General features: G+C 36.6%; 1 protein-coding gene across 3 annotated transcripts in view; it reads right to left on the bottom strand.

The window, feature by feature from the left end:
* The window catches only part of SLC25A17 (solute carrier family 25 member 17), a 54,624-nt gene that overhangs the window by 17,519 nt on the left and 13,644 nt on the right, over positions 1 to 23,461 (bottom strand). For all 3 annotated transcript variants that reach the window (XM_081310524.1, XM_081310522.1, XM_081310523.1), the window contains 3 exons: positions 8,945 to 9,005; positions 6,547 to 6,613; positions 3,782 to 3,933 (listed from right to left, as the gene is read on the bottom strand). In XM_081310524.1, coding sequence (XP_081166650.1) covers positions 3,782 to 3,933; positions 6,547 to 6,613; positions 8,945 to 9,005 — 280 coding nt within the window. The remainder of the gene's footprint in view (positions 1 to 3,781; positions 3,934 to 6,546; positions 6,614 to 8,944; positions 9,006 to 23,461) is intronic.

Here is a 23,461-nt window from a genome sequence, read left to right on the forward strand (position 1 = left end):
AAATGAATTTATCTCTAGTGCCAAATAACACATTGAGATTACAAATAGTCTTGTGGTCTAAATTTGTTTAAACTATAGTCTTTAAGTTCTTATGTTGTAAAAAGAAAAGTTCATATATGGTGACTTCAACCAAAAAGCCTTTCAAAGATAATCGTAAAACAATGTAGCAACCATATAATCCAAAAGTTAATATCCTCTAAATGGAATGTATCTTTTTCACTATTTGGTTGTGATATATTAGATACTGGGGAAGCAATGATGAAAGAAGTAGAAACATTTCTGGCCCTCCAGAAGTGTGCAACCTTCTAGGGAATACTGACATTCAATGAGTAATTGCAGGCATAACATAGAAGTTTACACTTGGGGAGCTATCCTCTCGTAGATGGATGAGATCTAAAACTTTTTTTTTTTTTTAACTCTCATCCTATGTATTATAAGGGCACAGGGAAAGCCTAGGAAATAAATAAACAAAAGCATGAAGATGGCAAAGCTGAAGGGGAGACATAGCTTTCGATTTGGATAAGACAACTTCTCCAAATCTTCTAAGACTTCAGGTGCTTTCAAAAAGTAAATAAGATTTTATTTTTGCATATTCCTTTGTTTATACACCTAGACTTGAAATTAAGCTAAAAATCAGGACATGAGACCCCAGAAAATTCACAATCTAATTTCAAACAACCAAAAAAGTGCTTAGAACCTAAATGGGCAAAAGATTTCAACAGCAACAATAGCTCAGAGAATGTATGTTAAACCTCAGAATCCTAAGAAAATAGGATAAACATTATGTATCTGAATGTATTTAAAATAAGTTGCTGATTTAACCACACCAAAACAAGTTTGCTGATTTTAAGATACCTTTATGTCAGCCCTTCATAATGTCAGAGATCACTGCTCACCAAGAGGGAGCAGCCCAGGAGACAGAAACAGCATAAATGAAAATCTCACACATTCCTTTAATGTTAATAGAATTGCAGAGTAAAACAGGACAAAAATCACAGCAATGGAACAAAGCACTACACTACTTTGTTTTAAAACTGCTCATGTGCTTTGTCCTTTGACACCTTTGTTTAGACAGAAGCCATTTCATTAACTATGGTTAGATTCTCAAGTCTACTGATACACTCAATGACAATATTCTTTTTTTTTAATTTTTTTTATTGGTTGTTCAAAACATTACATAGTTCTTGATATATCATATTTCACACTTTGCTTCAAGTGGGTTATGAACTCCCATTTTTACCCCGTATACAGATTGCAGAATCACATCAGTTACACTTCCACTGATTTACATATTGACATACTCATGTCTGTTGTATTCTGCTGCCTTTCCTATCCTCTACTATCCCCCCTCCCCTCCCCTCTTCTCTCTCTACCCCCTCTACTGTAATTCATTTCTCCCCCTTGTATTATTTTTCCCTTTCCCCTCACTTCCTCTTGTATGTAATTTTGTATAACCCTGAGGGTCTCCTTCCATTACCAAGCAATTTCCCTTCTCTCTCCCTTTCCCTCCCACCTCTCATCCCTGTTTAATGTTAGTCATCTTCTCATGCTCTTCTTCCCTACTCTGTTCTTAGTTACTCTCCTTATATCAAAGAAGACATTTGGCATTTGTTTTTTAGGGATTGGCTAGCTTCACTTACCATAATCTGCTCTAATGCCATCCATTTCCCTCCAAATGGAGTATTACTCTGCATTAAAAAATGACAAAACTATAGAATGACAATATTCTTATAAAGAACAGCCAACTATAAGTCCTTCCTTGGGTTTCTTTTCTGTGCTTTGTAAATATGTACATCTTTTTCAGGATTGTAGTGAACCTTACTCGCTGTGAAGGAATGGAGTTCCTACTAAATGGCTTGGCACCAAGAAGGAATTGGTAGTTAGCATGGGAGGACACCTATACCATAATGCTTCACCACAGCAATAGATACCACTAGCAGAAATGGGCTTGGGAAAAGATAAAATTCACTTTTGGTAAGCACAGAACTCAGTGAACAAAAATAAAAAAACATGGGCATACTAGTATTGGCCCATTGGTCACAACTGCATTCCTTTTCCCCTCCCCTTGAATCACATGGTTGGTTCCTCTGGCTAGCAGCACCCATCCTGAAGCTATCTAGGGACCCATTAATAGTCCTCTTATTAGCATAAACTAGGGTATTGTTGAAAGGGGCTCATTAGAAATAACAAAAGATACTACCACTCAGGAAATGCCAACGGTTTTAGGAGCTGTGCCAAACACCAAGGACAAGGTCTACATATATGTTATTATATCACAAAAAGGACTTCTACAACTCAAGAACAAAAAATCAATAACCTAATTAAAAAATGGGCAAAGGAGCCAAACATGGGGATGCAAAACTGCAATCCTGGCTACTTCAGAGGCTGAGGCAGAAGGACTGCAAGTTCAAGGCCCTGCCTGGGCAATTTAGCAGGACCCTGTTTCAATATAAAATTAAAACCAAAAAATGGTTGGAGGTATAGCTCAGTGGTAGGGCATTTGTGTAGTATTCATGTGACCCTCTGTTCAAGTCCTAGTACTGGGGGTAGAGGAGAAGGGCAGAGGACTTGAAGAGATATTTCTGCAAAAAGTTCATGAAATGTTCAATATCAGAAAAAGGCAAATCAAAACCACAACGAGTTATCATTTTATACCTATTAGGATGATTACTATGAGAGAACAGAAAATAACAGTGTTGGTGAGAATGTAGAGACATTAGAACTTCTGAACTACTGTTGTTGGGAATACAAATAGTACAACTGCTGTGGAAAACAGTATGAAGGTTCCCTCCAAAGGTAAACATAGAACTACACAAAATTCAGCAATCCCATTTCTGGGTATATAGCCAAAAGAGATACCTGCACACCCACGTTCATAGCATTACTATAAACAATAGCAAGAGGTGGAAGCAACCCAAGTATCCATCAACAGATGAATGGATAAACAAAACGTGATATATATACATATACACAATGGGATATTATTCAGCTAAAAAAAAAAAAAGAAATGTCACATGTTATAACTTGGATGAATGTTGAAGACCTTATACAAAGTTAAATAAAAAGACCATTACTGTATTGAGTCCACTTACATGAGGTACCTAAAATAATCAATTCTTAAAGAGAAAAAATAGAATGATGGTTACAAGGGGCTGGGGGAGGGGGTGGGGAGAAGGGATGTGAAATCAGGTCTGTAAGACAAAAAAGTTCTAGAGATATGTTTCACAATAATATGAATACATTTAACAACTATGAACTTACTTAAATGGTTAAGAAGATAAATTTTATGCTATGTGGTTTTCTACCACATTAAAAAAATATATCAGGTGGGACTGGTGTTGTGGCTCGTGATAGGGCACTTGCCTCACAGGCCTGAGGCACTGGGTTTAGCACCACACCAAAAAAAATAAATAAGTAGATAAAATAAAGATATTGTGTCCATCTACAACTAAAAAAAGTAAAAAAAAAAAACACATCAGCAGGGGCTGGGGATGTGGCCCAAGTGGTAGCGAGCTCGTCTGGCATGCGTGCGGCCCAGGTTCGATCCTCAGCACCACATACAAACAAAGATGTGTCCGCCGAGAACTAAAAAATAAATATTAATAAATTTTTTTTCTCTCTCTCTGTCTCTCTCTCTAAAAAAAAAAAAAAAACACATCAGCAAACTGACTATACTCTTTGTAGCATTACTTTGTGCTACAATAATCTCTTCAGAGGACATATGAACCACAAGATAAATATTAAAACACAAAAACATTTTATACCCAGAAAACCCCGTTACCTGCAACAAATCCAACTACCAGATCTTTTCCAGTGGTAGAATGTTGACCTTTGACCCAGACTGCTTTGAGACTATTAAAAGTGTAGAAATAGACAAAATTGGAGCAGCAGAGACTGGAAATAACTGGAAACCACCCTCGATATGGTGCAAGGCTGAGGGAAAAATACAATAGGCAGAGTAAAGGTCATGGAAAAAAGCCATCAGAAACTGCCTGAGAAGTCCTAGCAAAGTCTGATTGTCACTCACACAGTCTCAAGGTTTACTTCACATTATAAAGGACTCCAAATCACATACATATTTTATATTCTGAAGGATGTCCAAATCAAGAAATTCTTTCTAGCATTAATAATACCAAAGAAACACCACTAAGACAATGTCTGAGCTACTGATTTCCTCCTTCAATTGTCCTTAGTAACATTAGTATGTAAAATTAGAGACAATTTTACCATGTCTATTAGTTGACATAGCATCATTAACATTTTATTATGGGCAATAACATTTAAAATTAAATAATTACAGAAATTAAGTACACACAAATGATGAGGGCATGTCATAAAGACAAGGGAACCAGACTGAAGGGGCTCCAACTGGCCAAATCGGAGACAATTTGAGCCCTGAAGTAATAAAGTAATCAACTGTAAACCACTGAAAAAGTAGGAATTTATGGGCCCATACTAATAATTAATTACTTAATAAAAGTGGGAGGAGGGGCAAGCAGTAGAACAACAGAATACAGTAGAACACCAAGATGAATAAATACAGAAGCAATATTGAAGTTAGAAAATCATCATTTTAAATTCATGGTAAATTCAAGGTAGAAATTTTGGCAAAGAACAGGATATTTGCATTTGTCTTAAATATCTCCTCATAAACTGCTTATATTTGCAAGAGAGGAAATAAACAATCATACAATGCCTAAATCAAATGTAAAAAATCATAAATAACCAATGGAGCAGGTAGATAATATATGACTCCAGATGTGATATCCTGAGAAAGACACTATACCAACTACACATTCCATTTGTTTGTTTTTTAAAGAGATGAATTTTTGCCTTGCTGTTCAGGCTGGCCCTGAATTCCTGGCTTCAAGTAATCCTGCTACCTCAGCCTCCTGCCTCAGCCTCCAGGGTAGCTGGGACCTCAGGTCCATGCCACTGGACCCAGTCACCTATTTGCTCATTATTCTGACCAAGAGTATATAACCTCAATCTAATCACTGAAGAGATATGAGGCAAACCTGAAATAAGAAACATTCTATTATTATTATTATTATTATTTATTTTTTTAAATTTTTTGGTACTAGGAATAGAACCCAGGGATGCTTTACCCCTGTTTTTTTGTTTTTGTTTTTGTTTTTTTGACACAAGATCTTCCTAAACTGCTGAGGGTCTTGGTAAATTTCTGAAGCTGGCCTTGAATTTACAATCCTGCCTTGGCCTCCCAAATCACTGGATTACAGGCATATACCATCATGCCCACTTTTGTGTGTGTGTGTGTGTGTGTGTGTGTATGGGGGAACTGTATTCTTTTTTTTTTTTTAATATGAATCTTTTTTGTAGATGGACACACACAATGCCTTTATTTTTATGTGGTGCTGAGAATCGAACCAGGGTCCCACCCATGCTAAGAGAACGCTCGACTGCTGAGCCACAATCCCAGCCTGGGAACTGTATTCTTTGAAAGTGTCAATGTCATAAGGGTTAAAAGTCTTTGATGTTTGTAACTTGTTTTTTTTAAAATTTGAATTTATTTATTTATTCTTTATCTTTTATTGACTATTATTTTTTAAATACACGACAGCAGTGGAATGCATTACAATTCTTATTACACATATAGAGCACAATTTTTCATATCTCTGTATATAAAGTATGTTCATGCCAATTTATGCCTTTATAATAATGTTTGTAATTTATTCTCAAATCTGAAAAAATTTGTGTGGTATGTGTATGTGTGTACAATAAAAACAAGAGGGAGGAAGAAGAGTATGGGCACAGATGGTAAAACAATGGGAAAAAAGATTAACAACAGTTGAATCTGGGTAAAGCATATACTGGTGTTCTTTGAATCAATTTTAGTTTTGTAATTTTATTTTATTTTTTATTTATTTATTTATTTATTTTTATTGTTGGTTGTTCAAAACATTACATAGTTCTTGACATATCATATTTCACATTTTGATTCAAGTGGGTTATGAACTCCCATTTTTACCCCGTATACAGATTGCAGAATCACATCAGTTACACTTCCATTGATTTACATATTGCCATACTAGTGTCTGTTGTATTCTGCTGCCTTTTAGTTTCCTAATTTTAAAATTATTTCTAAATAAAAACTTAAAAAAATAAGTGTTCAATCTACCTGAGTGAGTCCAATAGAAATGAACTAAACAATTATTATCTTTGGTTTATTATTAAACAAAGCACTGGTTTCCTGGAAGACTCCATGATCAAGAATCAAACAGCTGGGACTGGCAAGATGGCTCAGTGGTAAAGCACTTGCCTAGCATGCATGAGGTCCTGGGTTCAATCCCCATCCCACATTAAAAACAACAGCAACAACAATGGTTTAAAAAAAAAAAAAAGAATAAAATGGCTAACTACTGATCTTTAAGGAACTGAAAGCAGCACACTTATAAGACAGGCAATTACAAATTCATAAAACCTTTCATGAGGGCTATGAGAATGGAGAATTTATGTGTATTGGAGGCACAATCTCCTGACAAGTTGCTTTGTTTAACAAAGTTGTGAAAATGAGATGGTACTCACAGGCCTTCTTCTTTAATGATTTCCAGGAGCACCATGTGTGTAGTTTTTGACTTTCTTTTCTCATCAACTACAAGACCAGAGAATATACAGGTAAATTTTGAGAATATTATCTCCAGAATTAGCAAGTTTCACTAAAAATGCCATTTCACTGAGTAGTCTTTCATCTGATCCTTTTTGAGTTCCCTAGTTTCTCAGATCCTTCTGTGGTATCCCTGTGCTAAATCCCCAACTATAGATTCCTTGAATTTCATCCATTATTCATAAAGTATTTTTAGTTCAATTCCTAGTTTCCAAAGTGAAGATTTTCAAAGATTTTATTTATTTCTAAATAAAAACTTAAAAAAAAGAGCAGGAATTTATCTCATATTTTATAGAGCTCTTGGTTTTTAAAAGTAATATACATATTCTTATTTTTTAACCCTAACACTTTATAAAACACAGAGGAAATAAATTATTATCTTCCTTTTACAAAAGAGGCTACAGACACAAAAGCAAAGTCAGAATTAAAACTCAAGTTTCCAAAGTTTCAGGCTTGTGCTACTTTGCTTCCTAATCTTAAAAACAAAGAAATTTTAAAAACTCTTAAGAAAAAAGCTCTGTTTTTCCTGCCATTCTCACTGAAAACAAAACTCCCTTCAATTGACTTCAAATTTCCTACCCATGGGCTGGGGATGTGGCTCAAGCGGTAGCGCGCTCGCCTGGCATGCGTGCGGCCCGGGTTCGATCCTCAGCACCACGTACAAACAGAGATGTTGTGTCCGCCGAAAAAAACTAAAATAAATAAATAAATTCTCTCTCTCTCTCTCTCTCTCTCTCTCTCTCTCTCTCTCTCTCTCTCTATCCCCCCTCTCCTCTCTTTCTTTAAAAAAAAAATAAATAAATTTCCTACCCATACTTAAAAAACAAATGGAGAACATAAATATATATGGTAATTAACTAATTTCCTAAGAATTGTGAAAACGAGATGGTACTCACAGGCCTGTATGTACCAGTATGGCTCATGAAATAGCAAATTAGAAAATCCCTAATGAAGGTAATCTGACAGTAACTATCAATATTACAAACTCATTTACCCTTTGATCCAATAATTCCATGTCTGGGAATTTATTCCACAAAACTGACAGAAACAAACTGGCATATGAACATCTCTATTCTTACATCATATTTGTAATAAGCACCCAAGTATCCACAGTAGGGGAAGGGTAAACAGGCTATGGTGCATCCATGCTATGGAATGCTCTATAGCTCTAAGGATTAAGAAGTTCCTTAAGTGCAGATCTGAAAAGTCTTTAAAACATACTGTTAAGTTTAAAATTCAAGATACAAAATAGTATGTAAGGTGTACTTTTTGTGTAAGTTAGGGAGAAAATTAGGATTATATATTATTCCATAAAGAAAATCTTCAGGGCTATTCAGAAAACTAGGAAAGGCTACTATTACTCAGTCTCAAGGTTCACTGCTACTCTACAGTGGACTCCAAATCCTAAACATTCTTATTCCCTTTTCCTTCCCCCTCCTTCCTTCTCCTCCCTCCCTCCCTCCTTTCCTTCCTTCCTTTCTTTTTCTTTTTGGGTACTGAGGATTGAATCCAGAGGTGCTTTACCACTGAGCCACATCCCTAACTCCTTTTTTATTTTGAGACCAGGTCTTGCTAAATTGCTGAGGCTGGCCTCAAATTTGTCATCTTCCTGCCTCAGCCTCCAGAGTCGCTGGGATCTTGCTGTACTGCCCAAGCTGGCCTCTGAACTCCTGACTCAAGCCATTCTCTTGCCTCAGCCTCCCAAGTAGTGGGGACTACAGGTGGTCACTATGACAAGCAGTGCTCCCTCTTACATTCTGAAGAACATTCAAATTGAGAAATTTTTTCTAGCATTGCTGATTCCAAAGAAACAACACAAAATCAATGTTGACTATAATAAAGAAGAAACGGGGTAAAGACAGACAAGAGTGAGTTTTCTGTGTACTATATACCATTTTATTTATCTTGCCTTTTGAATTACAAAAAATTAATGCCTATACAAAAACTCTAAATTGACTCTCCATTTTGTTTCCTTTGAAAAGTCAGATGGTACTGGGGGTGTTACATTTGCCCAGCATGTGTAAGGTTCCATCCCCAGCATCCCCCCAAAAAGTTATATGGCTTACTAGAAAGAATCGTAATGATTCAAAATTATGCAAGCCCATTTAGGTTCTCTCAGATTAGAAAATGGCTAAGGCTATGACTCATCTATATATGATCTTCTGCTAATTAGGAAACAACAATGATGACCAGTAAAGTCAGTGAAAGCAGACTTCTGTGGGATTTCTACAAAAACAGAATCTCCTTACCTTAATAAAGAATTCTAAAGAAATGTTTGCTTCCTAATATCAAATGAACAGAAATATAATTAACACTCACCCTGAAGACGAAGTCTAGCTGTGTCCAAGGGAAAAAACACTGTCATTGCAGTCACACTTCCCTGAAAAGTTTGAAAGAGGTTTTAGCTATTACAGTATCACAAACACAATGAGCCAAAATTTCTTTCTTTCTTTTTTTTTTTTTTTTTTGCCCAGTACTGGGGATTGAACCCAGGACGTTTCTAGGCTAGGCAGGTGGTCATCTCTGAGCTATATCCCCAGAGGTTTTCAAATTTTATTGAGACAGGGTCTCATGAAGTTACCCCAGCTGGCCTCAAACTTGTGATCTTTCTGCCTCAGCCTCCCAAGCAGCTAGAATTACAGGAATGCACCACACCAGGAGCAACAACTTTTATTTTCACTTTATTTATTTATTTAGGAACCATGGATTGAACCCAGGGGTGCTTAACCACTGAGACACATTCCCAGCCCTTTTTATTTTTTTATTTTCAGACAGGTCTCACTAAGTTGCTTAGGGCCTTGCTAAATTGCTGAAGCTGGCTTTGAACTTTTGATCTTCTGCCTCAGTTTTCTGAGTTGCTGGGATTACAGTTGTGTTCCACCACCCCCGGCAGCCACAACTTTTAAATGAACAAAAGCTCATTATTACAAATTGCTCAAACCAAATTTTCAGTGAACACATAATTTTTTTTTTTTTTGGTACTGGGGATTGAACTCAGGAGCACTCAATCACTGAGCCATATCCCCAGCTCAATTTTGTATTTTATTTAGAGATAAGGTCTCACTGAGTTGCTTAGCACCTTGCTTTTGCTGAGGCTGGCTTTGAACTTATGATCCTTCTGTCTCAGCCTTCTGAGCTGCTGGGATTACAGTTTTGCACCACGATGCCTGGCTGAACACATAATATTTTAATCCATTTGGATTATCTAAATTAAAATTTAGATAATTTTAAATTTCTACTGTTTTGTGCTTAAACAATATAATTTAATTTTCCAGACAAGATCTCATTTATCTCTCTGATACTTAAAAAGAAAATGTAGTAAGTGGTAAATGAATTTTAAATCTTTTGTAGATTAGTTGCTGATACCATGAGCACTCTCTTATGCCCTCCAAAGCTGAAATATTCAGTAGTTAAATAGATACACACTTCTATTTTCTGTGCTTAATCAATATATTCACCATAAAGTAAAAAGGCATGTAAGAATCATACTATCCTTTAGAGTTTTGAGCTGGGTTCTGTGGTATACACCTGTAACCTTAACTACTCAGGAAGCTAAGGCAGGAGGATTCCAAGTGTGAGGTCGTTCTGGGCAATTTAGTGAAATCCTGTCTCAAAATAAAAAGAGCTGGAAGTATTGCTCAGTGGTAGAGTCTTACATGCACGAAGCCCTGGGTTCAATTCCTAGTACTGAAAAAAGAAAGAAAGGAAGGAAGGACAGACCCCAAAACAGTTTTTTCTTTGTTGGTATTTTATTTTTTTAGAGAGAGAGAGAGAGAGAGAGAGAGAGAGAGAGAGAGAGAATTTTTAATATTTATTTTTTAGTTCTCGGCAGACACAACATCTTTGTTGGTATGTGGTGCTGAGGATCGAACCCGGGCCGCACGCATGCCAGGCGAGCGCGCTACTGCTTGAACCACATCCCCAGCCCTTTGTTGGTATTTTAAATAAAATACAATATATAAATTTGCCCAAGGTAATGCAATAACCCAAATTATCCACCTTTCCATTCATAAGACATTAAAACAGACAAAAATCAGAAGCACCTATTTAGGGATGAAATTATACACATGAATCTTCCAGTTCAATTTCTGGTTTTCAACCCAGATGCAAGCCCACTGGTGTATAGTCTCAAGCATAAAATCAAGTTTTAGGGGGCCGGGGTTGTGGTTCAGTGGTAGAGTGCTCGCCTAGCATGCACGAGGCACTAGGTTCAATCCTCAGCACCACATAAAAACAAAATAATGTGTCCACCTAAAATGAATAAATAAAATGTAACTAAAAAAAATCAAGTTTTAGGTCAGTGATCTAACAATATTTACATGTAATATTTTAATCATAGCAACTAGAAACTGTGTGAACTTTAAAGATAAGTGTGAAAATTTGCTGGACGAATAGGTCAGTTTGGCCAGGTGCAGTGGAGCACGTCTGTAATCCCAGCAGCTCAGAAGGCCGAGGCAGGATATCAAGAATTCAAGGCCAGCCTCAGCAATTTAGTGAGGCCTTAAGCAACTCAGTGAGACACTGTCTCTAAATGAAATAGACAAAGGGTTGGAGATGTGGCTCAGTGATTAAGAACCCTGGGGTTCAATCCCTAGTACACCCCCCACCAAAAAAAATAGGCCATCTTGCTTGACAAGAGAAAACATTATAATATTATTATTATTACATTAGTATTCTATGAAACTCAGATAAAATGTTACCTCCTCTTTCCCATCAGGCTACAAGGTTGTTCAGCTCCCTAGATTCTCTCTTATAGCACTTAATATTACAGTTAAATCTAACAACTCTTCTATGTTGTGAGAATATTCGTTCTGTATATTGGCACATCATAGATTCTCAATTAAACATTTATTTAACTCACTGTACTTTTAGTTATTTATGCTTTTTTGATGACTTCAAAATAAATGTCTTTTTCTAGTAATAACTGGATGATACTCAATGTCTTAGGAAACAATGGCCCACATAGACCGCCCCTCAAATTTATAAATCCATGATTCCTGCATCTTTGCTCACTTTACAAGCAATTTTCAAGAAAAATGGGGCTCAGAAGTCAGAGAAACCTTATAGTATTTCTTAAAGCTGTGTGATGAATGCCTGGTCGCATCGTACTGCATAATTATGCAGTACACTGCCTGGATAGGACATCTCCAGGCCTACAAAGAGCTTTTTAAATAATTTGGCCACTTCCATTTCTCTTCTCTGCCAACTTTAAAATGAAATAAACTGGGCATGGTGACTCATTTCTGTAATCTCAGAGGCTCAGGAGGCTGAGATAAAAGGTTTGCAAGTTTGAGGCCCCTCTTAACCATTACTGCAAGTGAAACTTTAAAAATTACCAAAGTTGGGCATCTAGGTTGGTTCCACAGTTTAGCTACTGTGAATTGTGCTGCTATAAACATTGATGGGGCGGGCTGGGGATGTGGCTCAAGCGGTAGTGCGCTCGCCTGGTATGCGTGCGGCCCGGGTTCGATCCTCAGCACCACATACCAACAAAGATGTTGTGTCCACCGAGAACTAAAAAATAAATATTAAAAATTCTCTCTCTCTCTCTCTCCCCTCTCTCACTCTCTCTTTAAAAAAAAAAAAACAACATTGATGGGGCTGTGTCCCTGTAGTATGCTATTTTAAGTCCTTTGGGTATACACCAAGGAATGGGATAGCTGAGTCAAATGGTAGTTCCATCTCCAATTTTCCAAGGAATCTCCATACTGCTTTCCATAGGGGCTGCACCAATTTGCAGTCCCATCAGCAATGTGTGACTGTGCCTTTTCCCCACATCATTAACAACACTTATAGCTGCCATTCTGACTGGAGTGAGATGAAATCTTAGAGTAGTTTTGATTTGTAGCACAATTCACAATAGCTAAACTGTGGAACCAACCTAAATGCCCTTCAGTAGATGAATGGAAAAAGAAAATGTGGTATACATACACAATGGAATATTACTCAGCAATAAAAGAGAAAAAATCATGGCATTTGCAGGTAAATGAATGGAGATGGAGAATATAATGCTAGGTGAAGTTAGCTAATCCCAAAAAACTAAATGCTGATAAAAGGAGGCTGATTCATTGTGGGTTTGGGAGGGGGAGCATGGGAAGATCAGACGAACTCTAAATAGGGCAAATGGGTGGGAGGGGAAGGAAGCGGGTACAGGGGTAGAAAAAATGGTGGAATAAGATGGACATCATTACCCTAAGTACATGTATAAAGACACAAATGGTATGAATATACTTTGTATACAACCGATATGAAAAATTATGCTCTATATGTGTAATATGAATTTTGTAATGCATTCTGCTATCATATAAAACAAATTAGAATAAAATTAAAAAAAAAATTTCTGTAAACCTTGAAAAAAAAATTACCAAAGACAGGGCTGGGGATATAGCTCAGCTGGTAGTGTGTGTCTTTCTCACATGCACAAGGCCCTGGGAGGAGGAGGAGGAGGAGGAGGAGGAGGAGGAGGAGGAGGAGGAGAAGAAGAGGAAGGAGAAGGAGGAGGAGGAGAAGGAGAAGAAGGAGGAGAAGGAGGAGGAGGAGGAGGAGGAGGAGGAGGAGGAGGAGAAATAATAATAATGAAAAATTTTTTTGTGGACTACTCTGAAGACAAAACATATAGTCCAGTGTAGTGTATGTCCTGAACTTGTTAATAATGAAATGTATGAAAATATACCCCTTCAAATAAGCAATTTTGACTATCTATCAAAATGTACTCCAAATCCTAAAAGTAATTTTAAAACACGGGCATCTGTACATCAGAGAATTGTTATATTTGTCTCTTAGCCAAGCAAACACAAAGATGTCTTTTTATAAGCAGCTGTTACCTGAAGCAAAATATTTAATACATATGTGAGTTTTATGCCAAGCTGTATAAGCACATGATTTTTCAGAATTTGAATTAAATTCCTCTTAACATAAATACTCAATGTTTTTTCCCCTGAGGACTGTTAGCACTCATACAAAATTAGAAGGCACAAAAGTCTAAGATAATAACCACAATGTTCAACACTTGTGCCAGAGAGGTGTAAAATAAATTTTTAATTTTAAGTCCCACAGAATTTGAACCATGTGAGTGGGAGTTCTATTGCTGACAATAATTATAATTTCTAAACACCCTTCTATTTACCAAAAATATCTTTAATTATAACATTCTGTCTCCTCCTTGTACATTTAACCAGTTTGTATTGAGAGAATAAGTTAATTGCAACACAGCACTGGCACTTGGACCAGTGGAGTCCCTTCAGGGGGAAATGAGCAGAGTAGGGCTGGCATGTAGTGGGCAGCCCAAAGCCAGAGTGGTGGAGTCAGGGTTAGAACCAAGCTCTCCTTGACTCCTACCTAGTTCTAGTACTTCTAGTCCTACTCCAGTTCTCAACCTTTCTTCAACCAAGAGACTTATGAATTTTAACTTCACTTTTCTCTTCCACTCATAAAAGTATACAAAATAAACACACACACACACACACACACACACACACACACACACACACACAAACCCGGGAAAACAAAATAGAAATAACCCCCTAGTAGTAATTACATCCATTTCCTATGCAGTGCATCTCTATATAATTTTTTTAACAAAAAAAGCATGTGTTTGTTTTAGTTTTAAAATGGGAGAAAAGCAAAATCTCTTCTTGCATCAAAAAAAGATTTAATTTGTAGAAAATTGTATATACCAGGGCTGGGGATGTGGCTCAAGCGGTAAAGCGCTCGCCTGGCATGCGCGGGGCGGTGGGTTCGCTCCTCAGCACCACATAAAAAATAAAATAAAATAAAGATGTTGTGTCCACCGAAAACTAAAAAATACATATTAAAAAAATTCTCTCTTTAAAAAAAAAAAAGAAAGAAAAAGAAAATTGTATATACCAAATAACAGCACAAAAAGACATAAAACAAGGATGGACCAAACTGAAAGGTGAAATAGACTAATTATCATGGTGGGAGTTTTTTTTTAATTAGAATTATTGGCACATATTAATTGTACAAAATAATGTTTCATTGTGATAATTTCACACATGTACACAAAATACTTTGATTATAAACATCCTATTACACTCTTATTCTTCCCTTCCTCCAGTTCCCTTTTGCTTCCCTAATGGCCCCCCTTCTACTTCATACCCACTTTCCACCCCACTACATTTCACATGAGCAAAAACATGAGATACACGTCTAAGTCTGGTTTATTTTGGTTAACATAATGATCAACAGTTCCATACATTTTCCTGAAAAGTACAAGATTTCATTCTTCTTTAAAACCAAATAATATTTTGTTATGTATAACACATTTTCAAAAAAATTTTCGGGGGCAGAAGGCAATACTGGGGTTGAACACAGGGCCTCATATATTCTAAAGCAAGTGCTCCATGTATTCCTATCCCAAAAAGTAAGTATTTTTTAAAAAGACACCAGAACAAGAGAACTGATATATCCCAGGGATTCTCAAAAGTATTATATATTAATAATATAATAATAATTATTTAACTAATTAATATTATTTTAAATTAATATTAATATATTAATATGATATATTAATATTATATGTTCTCAAAGTATATTCAGGAGATCCCTGAATGTCCCCAAGACCTTTCCAGGACTCTGCAGCATCAAAATTATTTTTATTAAGAATTATTTTTTGGGGGCTGGGGAAGTGGCTCAAGCGGTAGCGCGCTCGCCTGGCATGCGTGCGGCCCGGGTTCGATCCTCAGCACCACATACCAACAAGGATGTTGTGTCTGCCGAGAACTAGAAAATAAATATTGAAAATTCTCTCTCTCTCTCTCTCTCTCTCTCTCTCTCTCTCTCTCTCCCTCTCTCAAAAAAAAAAAAAAAAAGAATTATTTTGGGGGCTGGGGATGTGGCTCAAGCGGTAGCGCGCTCGCCTGGCATGCGTGCGACCCGGGTTCGATCCTCACCACCACATACCAACAAAGATGTTGTGTCCGCCAAGAACTAAAAAATAAATATTAAAAATTCTCTCTCTCTCTCTCTCTCTCTCCCTCTCTCCCCTCTATCACTCTCTCTTAAAAAAAAAAAAAAAAAAAAAAAAAAGAATTATTTTGGCCAGGCACGGTTGCGCACGCTTGTAATACCAGCAGCTAAGGAGGATGAGGCAGAAGGATGGCAAGTTCAAAGCCAGCCTCAGCAACTCAGCAAGACCCTGTCTCCAAATAAAATATATCAAGGGATGAAGATGTTGCTCAGTGAATAAACACCTATGGGTTCAATCCCTGATACTAAAAAAGAAAAAAAAAGAATTATTAGGAAAGAAGAACTATTCGCCTTTCTTTTTCATTCTCTTACCATAAGATGAAATTTTCAAGAGGTTACAACAATGTGTGTTGTATGAGAGACTGAATACAGAACCAGATGAAAAGATTCAGCTATCTTCTATTAAGTCCAATGTTTGCAACTATAACATGAGGCCACTTTTCTCAATATTTTTTGGAAAATATAGTTTAAAAAATATAATATATGTTAATATGTAATAGGCTTAATATTTTTAATGAATAAATATTTCAATGATTTCAGCTTTAATATCTAATAAATATTGTTATAGCCACATAAACAAAAGCTCTTTAGAGTGTGCAATTTAAGAATATAAAAGTGTCCTCTGACCAAATAGTCTGAAAACATACCATTAAACACAAAAATCATTACTAACAAACTTCATTATCTTTAAAAAATTATTAGTTTTTTTTTTAGCAATCACTGCTAATACACCTTTCATCTTATCTTACTATATCAGTGTGACATAAAACAGCTGTTGACATCATACTACCTGAGTTGTCCAATGTCTTCTCCAGAAAAATTCTTTAAAAGGCACATAACTTATAAGAAGAATAAATACAGCCTTTAATTAATACCTTAGAGACAATTATTTATTAGGTTTTTTTTTTCCAAAACTTTTTTTAGTTTTCGATAGACCTTTATTTAATCAATTTACTTATATGTGGTATTGAGGATCAAACCCAGGGCCTCACACATGCCAGCAAGCGTTTACCACTGAGCCACAACTCCAGCCCTTATTATAAGAGTTTTTCAAATGAAGGTGTGATAATGTGATATAGTAACTATATATTTGGTCTTTATCCTAAGTTCCCCCCACAGAGGTCCTTGTTAAAACCCTTATTAATTTTCCTGAGGGGGCATGTTTTGTTATAATACTGGTTATTATAACAAATATAATACCTCAAGGTATTATAAATAATAAATAAAGTCTCAAGGGTCTGGGGATGTGGCTCAGTAGTAGAGCACTTACCTTAAAGAAAAGAAAAATATCACATCTTAGTTCCTTGGTCCAGACACAAGGAAATCTAAGTTCCTTGGAATCTTCAAAGTGTTAAGTTTCTTTTCATATGCTAACCAGATGCCTGCGGTCCCCTAGATAGCTTGAGCTTGGTCACCACTAAGGCATGATAAGAGGGTTGGAACTTTCAGTTCTACTCCACAACCTCCAGGAGGGAAGAGGAGCCAAGGATTGATTAATCACCAATGGCCAATAATTTAACCAAAGATGCCTATATGCGGCCAGGTGGTGCCCGCCTATAATTCCAGCAGCTTGGGAGGCCAAGGCAGTAGGATCTAGAGTTCAAAGCCAGCTTCAGCAATTTAACAAGACCCTAGGCAACTTAGTGAGACCTGTCTGAAAATCAAAAAGGATCGGGGATATGGCTCAGTGGTAAAGCACCCCTGGGTTCAATCCTGATATCAAAAAATAAAATAAAAACAAAAAAAGGATTTGGAGACACAAATGATGAATGTCTGAGATAAAAAATTTGCCAAAGATCCTTATCTGGTTATTACACATTATATACATGTACTGAAATGTCACACTGTATCCACAAATATGTACAATTACTAACTGTCAATTTAGAATAAAAATATACTTAAAAATGGTTTAGAGAGCTGGGTGTGGTAGTGTATGCCTATTATCCTAATGATCTAGAGGCTGAGGCAGGATGGAAGCTGAGGCTGGCCATAAGCAACTTGGAGACCCTTAAAGGGCGGGGATGTAGCTCAATGGTAATGTGCCCCTGGTTCAATCCCGATACCAAAAAAAGTTTTGGATTTCAGGATGGTAAAACATTCCTAACTTCAAGGGACAGAAGCTCCCATTCTGAGGACACTTTGGGACCTTAATCTATGTATCTCTTCATCTGGCTATTCATCCGTATCCTTATCAACTGGTTAATATAAATAAAGTACTTTCCTGTCTTTTATGAGCCATCCCAGCAAATTATCAAACACAAGGAGGGGGTTATGGAAACCCCTGATTCAAAAGTTTTAAGTAAGAAGTAAGGGAGACCCAGGACTTGTAACTGGCTCCTGGACTGGGGAGTCTTGTGGGACTAGGCCCTTAACTTGTGGAATTGAGACAGAGACCACCATAGAGATAAATGTACTTCTGGACCTTAATTCAATGGCCTGACATCCGTTAAAGGATAGAATAATTTTTTTTCCTCTGCTCTCCCATCTTAACTTATAGCTTGTTAGGAATTAAAAACTTGGTGTGTGCCTTACCTAACCCCTTAAACTACCTTATTACCTTCTGAGACCACGATGCTCTTACCATGACATTCCCAAGACAAACAACACAAAGGAAAAAACTTTGAATTTGCCATGAGAATGGCAAATTCCCAGACTCCTGAACATGATACTTGCCATGATTTGTGTTCTCTCTCATTTCCCACCTATGTGTTCTCTTTAACAGTTATAGCAATTCAAACCTACCACAAGACAGAAATGCTTATACAGAATGTGGCCTGATATTAAAAACTTATGTGGCTCCAGGATGATAAGTTTGCTGCTCTCATAGGGGTGGTGGGGGGGAATGACACACCTTTAAAATGTACCTAAGCCAGGTATTAATGTACCTGTAATCAGAGCAACTTGAGAAGGTGAGGCAGGAGGATCACAGATTTGAGGCTAGCCTCAGCAACATAGGGAGATCCTGTATCAAAAGAACAAAAAAGGGCTGCAGATGCAGCTCAGTGGCAAAGTACCCCTGGGCTCAATCCCCAGAACCACACACACAAAAAAGAAATCTTAAGGCAATTTTCATTCCTCAAACTCAGCCCCCTCCCTTTGTTCGGAAAGTCATGCTGACACTCTGGTCAGAACTTAAAAAAAAAAAAAAAAAAAAAGCCTTGCCTGTATCTTCTCTCTCTTCATTTGTTTTCCATTCTACTGTCATCAACTCAAAGTTAGCATATTCAGCACCAGAAGCTGAGGTTAACTTTAGGTAGGTAGTATCAGAAATGAACTGAACAACCATAGTAGAACAGAAAGACTAGGTAATTGATAAGAACATCTAATAGGATGCTAAAAGATGAAACAAGTGTGAGAGTGGAACTGAGTTAACATTCTGGAAATTCAAAGGCTACTATGGTTAGAGTATAGAGAGTAAATCGATTTAAGAGTACAATCACAGGCCAGACATGGTGATATACACCTGTAATCCTAGCTACTCAGAAGGCTGAGGCAGGAAAATCCCAATTTTAAAGCCAGCCTGGGCAACTTGGCTAAATGCTCTCTCACATAAAATTTTAAAAGGGTTGAGATTGTAGCTCAGTGTTAGAGTACTTGCCTAGCAGGCACCAGGCCCTGGGTTCAATCCTTCAAGTTTCTTTCCTTCCTTTCCTCAGCTGATCACCAGAATGGACCTTAATATACTTAGCAAAAGCCTCTGACTTTACCTTTGCTTACCTCTAGAGCCTAAAAAGGCTCTATCTATGGTATTATTCAGTCCTAAATATTTTCTTATTTCCATTATGATTTCTTCTCTAACACATATATTATTTAGAAGCGTGTTTCCAGCAAATATAGCAGCATGTGACCTAGACCCAGCTACCTGGAAAGATGAGGTAGGAGGATCAGTTGAGCCCAGGAGTTCAAGGTCAACCTAAGCAATATAGCTAGACCCCAGTATTAAAAAAAAAAAAAAAAAAAGAATTGCTGATGATATGGTCTTATATCTAAAAGATGCAAAAAAAAAAAAAAAAAAAAAAAAGGGCTGGGGATGTGGCTCAAGCGGTAGCGCGCTCGCCTGACATGCGTGCGGCCCGGGTTCGATCCTCAGCACCACATACCAACAAAGATGTTGTGTCCGCCGAGAACTAAAAAAAAAAATAAATACTAAAAAAAATTCTTTAAAAAAAAAAAATTCCACCAGAAGACTTCTAGAGCTGATAAGTGAATTAGCAAAGTAGCAGGATACAAGATATACAAGATCAACACTCATAAGTCAACAGCTTTCCTATACTTCAATAGCAATTCTGCTGAGAAAGAAATGAGGAAAGCTATCCCTTTCACAATAACCTAAAAACAAAAACAAAAGCACACAAACAAAAAACCAAACTTGAGAATCAATCTAACTATAGCAAGAAAAGATCTCTATAATGAAAGTTATAGAATACTGAAGAAAGAAATTGAAATGACTTTGGAAAACACTGAAGAAAGAAATTGAAACGAACTTGGAAGACCAGAAAACCTCCCACGTTCTTGGAAAGGCAGAATTAATATTGTCAAAATGCCCCATACTACCAAAAGCAATATACATATTCAATGCAACCTCCATCAAAATAACAATAACATTCCTCAACAGAACTAGAAAAAAATCTTTAAATTCATTTGAAAAAATAAGAGAACCAGAATAGCCCACCACCACCCCCCAAAAAAAATCCTGAGCAAGAAAAGCGATGCAGGAGGCATCACAATACCCAACTTCAAATTATAGTACAGAGCTATAGCAACAAAAACAGCATAGTATTAGCATCAAAATAGACATGAAGACCAATGGAATAAAATAGAAAACACAGAGGGAAACCCATATATTTATAGCCACCTGATACTTGACAAATGTAACAGAAATAAATGTTGGGGAAAAGACAGCCTTTTTAACAAATGGTCCTGGAAAAACTGGATATCCAGAGCTAAGGTTATAGCTTAGTGGTAGAACACTTACCTAGCACATGTGAGGCACTGGGTTTGATCTTCAGTACACATAAAAATAAATAAATAAAGCTATTGTGTCCATCTACAACTAAAATAAAATAAACCCATATGAAAAAGAATGAAATTAGATTCCCATCTTTCACTCTGCACAAAAGTCAAATCAAAATGGATCAAAGACATAGGAATTTAACCAGAAACCTTACACCTGTTAAAAGAAAACAGAGGGTCAACATTCTATCATATAGATGCAGCTACTGACTTCCTTAACTAGACCCTTAAACCTCAAGAAATAAAACCAAGAATCACTAAATGAGATGTGATGAAGTTAAAAAGCTTTTACACAGCTAAGGAAATGATTAAGAGCATGGAGAGCCTACAGAATGATAAAATATTTGACAGTTGCTCCTCTGACAGGGGATTAATATCAAAAACATACAAAGAACTCAAAAAAACTTAACATCAAAAAACCTCACAAATTGATCAATACATATGCAAAAGAACTAAACAGACGTTTCTCAAAAGAAGAAACACAAATGGCCAAGAAATATATTAAAACATGTTCAGCATCTCTAGTTAACAGGGAAATACAAATCAAAACAATACTAAGATTTCCTTTCACTCCAGTCAGAATGGCAATTATCAAGAACACAGTAATAGCTGGGCACAGTGGCACATGCCTATAATCCCAGCAATTTGGGAGGCTGAGACAGGAGGATCGTGAGTTCAAAGCCAGCCTCAGCAACTTGATGAGGGCTTAAGAAACTTAGCAAGACCCTGTATCAAGATAAAAAAATAAATAAAACAGACTTGGGATGTGGCTCAGTGGTTAAGTGCCCCGGGTTCAATCTCTGGTACCAAAAAAACAGAAACAAACAAATAACAACAAAACAAAAAACTCAAACAAAAACAAAACAAAAAGCACCAAAACCAAAAACACAATAATATAATACTGACAAGGATTTAGGGAAAGGTACAGTAGTATACTGTGGTAGGACTGCAGATTAGTACAATCACCTTGGAAAGCAGTATGGAAATTCCTCCAAAAACTAAGAATGGAACCACTGTATTAGCCAGTTATCCCACTGAAATAAACTAAAAAGAAATAAACTCAGCAGACTATGGCAATACAGCCATATCAATATTCATAGCAGCGTAATTTATAATAGACAAATTATGGAATCAGGGGCTGGGATTGTGGCTCAGCAGTAGAGCGCTTGCCTAGCACATGAGAGGCCATGGGTTCGATCCTCATAGCACCATATAGAAATAAAACAAAGGTATTAAAAAATAATAAAAAATTATGGAAACAGTATACTATGCTCCATAAGGTCAAATTTGTTACATGCATTATTCAGTCCTCTATTTTCTTGTTGGTTCCCTTCCCTACACTGTTCCATGGATTATTGAAAAAGCCATATTAAATCTTCTACTTTGATGATGGGTTGGTATATTTCTCACGTTTTATTAATTCTTGCTTTAGATATTTTGAGTCTGTTATCAGATGGATATAAATTTTAAATTGGTTTATTTTCCTAATGTACTGAGACTCACTCTCTATGTCATCTTCTTTATCTGCAATAATAACACTACTATAAAATATAAGTTTTATCAGCATAGTATGCCTTTTCTGACACTTATAACTTCTGTATCCTTATCTTTTAACACTTTTCCCCCCCTGGTACTGGGGATTGAACCCAGGCCTGTATACATGCTAGGAAAGTGCTCTACTGCTAAGCCACATCCCCAGCCCTGTATTCTTATCTTTTAGATGTCTTTTGTAAATAGCAGTTTCCCATTTCAAAAGTCAGACTAATATATTCTCTTTATTTATTTATTTATTTTTTATTGGTTGTTCACAACATTACAAAGCTCTTGACATATCATATTTCATACATTAGACTGAAGTGGGTTATGAACCCCCAATTTTACCCCAAATGCAGATTGCAGAATCACGTCGGTTACACATCCACAATTTTACATAACGCCCTATTAGTAATTGTTGTATTCTGCTACCTTTCCTATCCCCTACTCTCCCCCCTCCCCTCCCCTCCCCTCTTCTCTCTCTACCCCATCTACTGTAATTCATTTCTCTCCTTGTTTATTTTCCCATTCCCCTCACAACCTCTTATATGTAATTTTGTATAGCAATGAGGGTCTCCCTTTTCTCTCCCTTTCCCTCCCATCTCATGTCTCTGTTTAATGTTAATCTTTTCTTCCTGCTCTTCCTCCCTGCTCTGTTCATAGTTGCTCTCATTATATCAAAGAAGACATTTGGTATTTGTTTTTTAGGGATTGGCTAGCTTCACTAAGCATAATCTGCTCTAGTGCCATCCATTTCCCTGCAAATTCTATGATTTTGTCATTTTTTATTGCTGCATAGTACTCCATTGTGTATAGATGCCACATTTTTTTTTATCCATTCATCTATTGAAGGGCATCTGGGTTGGTTCCAGTCTAGCTATTGCGAATTGTGCTGCTATGAACATCAATGTGGCAGTATCCCTGTAGCATGCTCTTTTAAGGTCTTCAGGGAATAGTCCGAGAAGGGCAATAGCAGGGTCAAATGGTGGTTCTAATATATTCTCTTTTGCAGGAAGTACTTAGTTCATTAACATTTGTTTGAAATTACAGCTGTCATCTTAATTTGTGTTATTTGTCATACATCGCCTATGGTTCTTTTTCTATTCTTTCCTCTTTTATTTTTAAAGATAGAGAGAGAGAGAGAGAGAATATTTATTTTTTAGTTTTTGGCGGACTCTTTCCTACTTTCTTACTTTATTAGAAGGTTTTTTCCTTATTAATTTTTACCTCTGAAATAAACATAGTTTATTAATAAATAAACTTACCAATTAAAAATATTCAGTATATTTGCCCTCATCCCAA

The sequence above is a fragment of the Spermophilus citellus genome (genome assembly GCF_964194105.1).
Source record: "Spermophilus citellus genome assembly, chromosome: 10".
Classification (NCBI taxonomy): Eukaryota; Metazoa; Chordata; class Mammalia; order Rodentia; family Sciuridae; genus Spermophilus; species Spermophilus citellus.